Source organism: Alosa alosa, chromosome 9 (assembly GCF_017589495.1).
Source record: "Alosa alosa isolate M-15738 ecotype Scorff River chromosome 9, AALO_Geno_1.1, whole genome shotgun sequence".
Classification (NCBI taxonomy): Eukaryota; Metazoa; Chordata; class Actinopteri; order Clupeiformes; family Clupeidae; genus Alosa; species Alosa alosa.
Window position 1 is genome coordinate 6,256,691 of NC_063197.1, and position 4,263 is coordinate 6,260,953.

The following is a 4,263-nucleotide window of genomic DNA, read 5'->3' on the forward strand; positions in this document are numbered from 1 at the left end:
TCAGGTTCAACTATTTATTCCATACTAATACAAGTGTGGAGAACACAGCAACATAAATACAATTCATTAAATTAAATATATTAACACAAACCAACATTTCTTTTCACTAAATGGATGTTAAGGAATAGGTCAATACATGTACTTCCTAAACTTATTAAGAGGTGTAGAACATCTTCCCTTTTTTTAAATAGTAACTCATGAAAGGACAAAAACAACATAAGTTAAAAGCTGTTCTCAAAAATTCCAGAGTATCCAGTAAAGCAACTCTCAGTACTCCTCACAACAGAGACTTGCCTGCAAGGCAGAGTACAATCCATTTCCTTTTGCCCCAGTTCTTGAAGCCTGCCCGGTTAGGAACCTCCTTGAATTATATATATATAAAAAAAAAAAAAAACACCCCCTTCTCGTGCTCACCACGTGCCGGTGAGCATTCACATGATTCGGTTTCCTGTAGCACAGTCCCTTTTCCCGGCAAATGGTGGACAAGATCATTCCCTGGCAGTTCAGCATACTGCTGAGTCATTCTTCCTGAACAGGTCCTGGGACTGCATCTGCTCCGATTATGCATTAAGTCCACACCCTTGACAGTCAAGTCCAACTGTTCTTTTGTCTTGTTGATGCTTGTCATTCATCTTCCCAGCCAGTGCAGGGGCTGTTCGGAGGGATCCTTTGGACTGGAGGCATCAGACACATCATCTAGTGCAATACTTTTAAAAAAGTAAACAGTGTGCAGTTCTCATTCTTGATCATCGCTCAGGGAGGTTGATAACGGGCACCCACTGGTCTAGAACCCGGCTGTCTCTGCAGAATCTGTTCAGTTTACTCAGGGCTGGGTCTTTCCACGTGGATGACTGGGGATTCTTCATGAACAAATACTCAAATTAGTCTCACAGTGATAACCATGCATATGCCATAGTCAAACAAACTTAAAATAAGATCTAAACATAGAATTAGCATAGACTGTAGGCTACATGTTTAGTCAGATATGCTCATTTGCTTGCTTGACCAACCACTAGGCTCTTTTTTTGCATTCATTACATTTTCTAGTGTGCAACTGCTGGTTGCTTTAGAGCTTTTCTTCCTGGAACTGCTGTTTGCAGAAGTACCCCACAGGAAGTTCAATGAAATCTGCCAAGGCCAGCCGCAAAATTTCGCTAACTGGAATCAGATCAGTCAGCCCGGCTGCCAATTTACTGCTGCACTAGACAGCAAGGAATTCCACATCAGAGACCCTCATAGATCAGGAAACGTTTAACAACTTCAATCAGCCGAGATGGACTTTTAACCATCTTCAAAGGGCTGCAACTGGGGAGCTGCAATTGCCTCTGGTAACTGTGCAGTTTTGGATGTCACATCATTGACTCTGGTGTGACTTAACTCTATCTGATCCTACTACTGAAAAACATTAATTTAACTGTAAAAGTCAGCAGAGAATAAATCATTCTGTCACAAACGCAGACTTAATCATAGAGAAACCGTACTTACAGTGACTAAAACACAGTGTAGGTCCATTGGCTCTCCTCCTGGTTTCATTCCCCCAAGGATCTCTGCCAGACGTTGCATATTGTTCACACGCAGGATGTTGATGTCATTCTCACAGCAGAATGCCTGGATCAAGGTGAAGTGAATCTGAAGTGCAACGTCTTGAACATCCTCCTCGTCAGTAGCCAAGAGACATAAAACCACATTGTCGGGGTCCCTAATGATAAGTCAAAATTAGAGCAAATTAGACGTGACTTTAGCAAACACAGAAGGTTTTTATTTTCAATTTAACTACAAATACGTCGAGGTCAGTATGCATAAGCGAAGCAACAAAGCACTCAAGCAAACAATGTACATTTTTAGAAAAAAAGTATTAACGTGACATGATATTCATACTTACACATTCAGGGACTTTGCCGCCTCGTATACTCCTACAGTGATGCAACCCTGAGGTAATGCAGCGCTGAGGACATCTTCCACCGCCCTTGCCACGGAATCCATTCTGTAGAAATGAATATCTGTTAGTTTGTTTGCCAACACCTGACTAAGGACTAAGTGACTAAATGAACTGACAACAAAAGAAAATGGATGATGCTAACTACCTATGAAAGCCGCACAAAAACTTATGAAAAACTCCGTCAGACTCCGCTGAAGTTAGTTGAGAAAGCCCCATGCACAAAAAAACACCGCAGCCAAATTCTGTCAGGAACGTTAATCCATCGATAGAAAATTCTGCAAAATGATAACGTTACTGTCGAGGGTCAGACGTCAATTTAGAAGAGAAGTTTGCGTAGCTTGCTAATTAGCTGTTGACCAAAGACCTTTACCCACCGAACTGCCTGGTAACGTTCGGCAGGCATGTCACGAGCGATAGAAGAATGCCTCGCCATTTCAACTAATTAGGCAAGCTAGCCGGCAAGATAACTTACTAACAAAAAGTCCACGTAAACGGTCAGAAATGTTTCCCATGTGTTAAGTGACTTCAGCAACGTTGCATGACAACTGCGAAATGGGCAACTCTCAAGCAGAAAACGTCAAGAACGTAACGTTAGCTAAAATTGACGTTAGGTATCACCAAGATGCTTGGCCACATTGATCATAACTTGCTGCAGAGGTTTTTCTATCAATGTATTGCACGTAACATACAACAAAACTTCAAATACTGCACTTATAGATGACATGCAAGGCCGTATGAAATAATAAAGTACCTTTCAATGGCGTTATCTCCACAAGGTTCTTCAAAAGTCATATTGCACATCGGGTAAAATTCCGGTAGCGCTATGATGTCCCTGCTGTGAAACGCGTAGTACTCCTTTTGCGCCAGCACCGTGGGAACGTCGTCAGTGGAACTCCAGAAATTGAATGTTAAAAGAAATGCAGGCAAGTTTCTAGCGCCACTTATTTGCATAGTCAACGCTGATTGGCCACTCAAAATCAGACCGTAACCTGTAGCATGCCTGTAACTATGCTCAGCGCCCTCTGTTGCCTGACTCTCACATAAACTCTTGATCATATTCTTTATCTTTAAGTAATGCGTGAAAAGTCCCAATTTGCAAAATCTTGTGGTAGATTCTTTTAGGATATTCAACTTCATGCGGGAAAAATAAAGCAGTTTTAGTTGTGTGAGCGTCAATCGCCTCAGCGTTGTTTGTTTGAAAGCTTGTAGGCTTGAATAATTGTGGATCAAGTCAGTTAAAATGTTCTGCAACAGGTAGCCTGACATATGCGACCCTTCCAGTTTTACTGACACGCAGCTCTCACCACACGCTAATGTCACAGCGACATCGTGTGGATTTTCGTAGCATCGTAGGCAAGCGCACCAGAGCCGCCCTCCGCAGTTTAAAAAATAAATAAATAAATAAATAATATATATAAAAAAAAATATATATATTTTATTATTATTATTTTATTTTATTTTAAACTGTTGTTTTTGTTTTATATATATTTATATATATATTAGCCTACCACTAAATCCAACGCAACCGCAGGTACCTTTTATGCTTAATACATTAGCGATTGTTCAGCTAATAACTTGAATTCAATTTGGTTTAATTCATGCAGATGTAATGGTTTGTCAGATAAACAAACTTTATCTTAGCCGATAAATGTAGGTTTCGAGCAGAAATACAGATCCTTTTTTTACCCACCTCGTATTTTCCTCCGATGCATGATGAAAGTAGATGTAGAAGGATGTTAAAGGTGTTAACTTTTGGTAGGCAGCACTGTAGCCTAGTTGTCATATTAATTACATAAGTAGAAAAGACTTTCATGCATATAGTGATTGACGGAGTAGGCTAGCCTAGGCCTACGGCACGTTTCCCAAAATCATAGTTTCTAACTAAGTTACTAACTAACAGGTTAGCAACTTTGGGAAACGCACCCCTGGATAGTAACTTCTCTGCTGTTGTCAAATGGTATTATTTCGCTACAGGTGAATCTATTGGAAAACTGGCCATGGCTCTCTCTGCATTCAGGCCATTCTCGAAAAAAAAAAATGGTTCTTGTCATTTACCGTTTATTTTATAGTCAATTGTTTTCGGAGCCTTTTAGTCACCAGCCCACGAATCATGCATGCTATGCTATGTGTATTCAGTGGAGAATCATTATAGGCCTAGGCTATGTTACATGACAGGGACATTCTATCAATGCGTCATCGTCTAATTCATTGTGTAGACTAGGCTACACAGTGCATTGCGCACTAACTAGTCGCATCTAACCCACTTTTCTGGCTTTACCTCACTCGAAGCTGTGTATAAAAGTGGGTCTGTCAGACCACCAGTG

At 40.7% G+C, this 4,263-nt stretch overlaps 1 protein-coding gene across 2 annotated transcripts; it reads right to left on the bottom strand.

Moving 5' to 3' along the window:
* On the bottom strand, nt 1–2,852 carry gadd45ab (growth arrest and DNA-damage-inducible, alpha, b). 2 transcript variants are annotated; one of them, XM_048252386.1, is made up of 4 exons: nt 2,691–2,852; nt 1,883–1,984; nt 1,486–1,699; nt 1–860 (listed from the first exon to the last, which is right to left on the bottom strand). In XM_048252386.1, exons 1-4 carry the CDS (start codon nt 2,738–2,740, stop codon nt 747–749), a joined length of 480 nt encoding a protein of 159 aa, XP_048108343.1. In that variant the 5' UTR covers nt 2,741–2,852; the 3' UTR covers nt 1–746. The 2 variants fall into 2 exon arrangements, with proteins under 2 accessions (XP_048108343.1, XP_048108345.1); XM_048252388.1 differs by lacking the exon at nt 2,691–2,852 and adding an exon at nt 2,085–2,638.
* Nucleotides 2,853–4,263: the final 1,411 nt, after the last annotated feature.

Coding starts and splice junctions, on each gene's coding strand:
- gadd45ab (XM_048252388.1), bottom strand. CDS start 2,155: ATGGGGCTTTCTCAACTAACTTCAGCGGAGTCTGACGGAGTTTTTCAT. Junction 1,700..1,882: donor GCGGCAAAGTCCCTGAATGT/GTAAGTATGAAT, acceptor ACTTATCATTAG/GGACCCCGACAATGTGGTTT. Junction 861..1,485: donor TACACTGTGTTTTAGTCACT/GTAAGTACGGTT, acceptor TTGTTCATGAAG/AATCCCCAGTCATCCACGTG.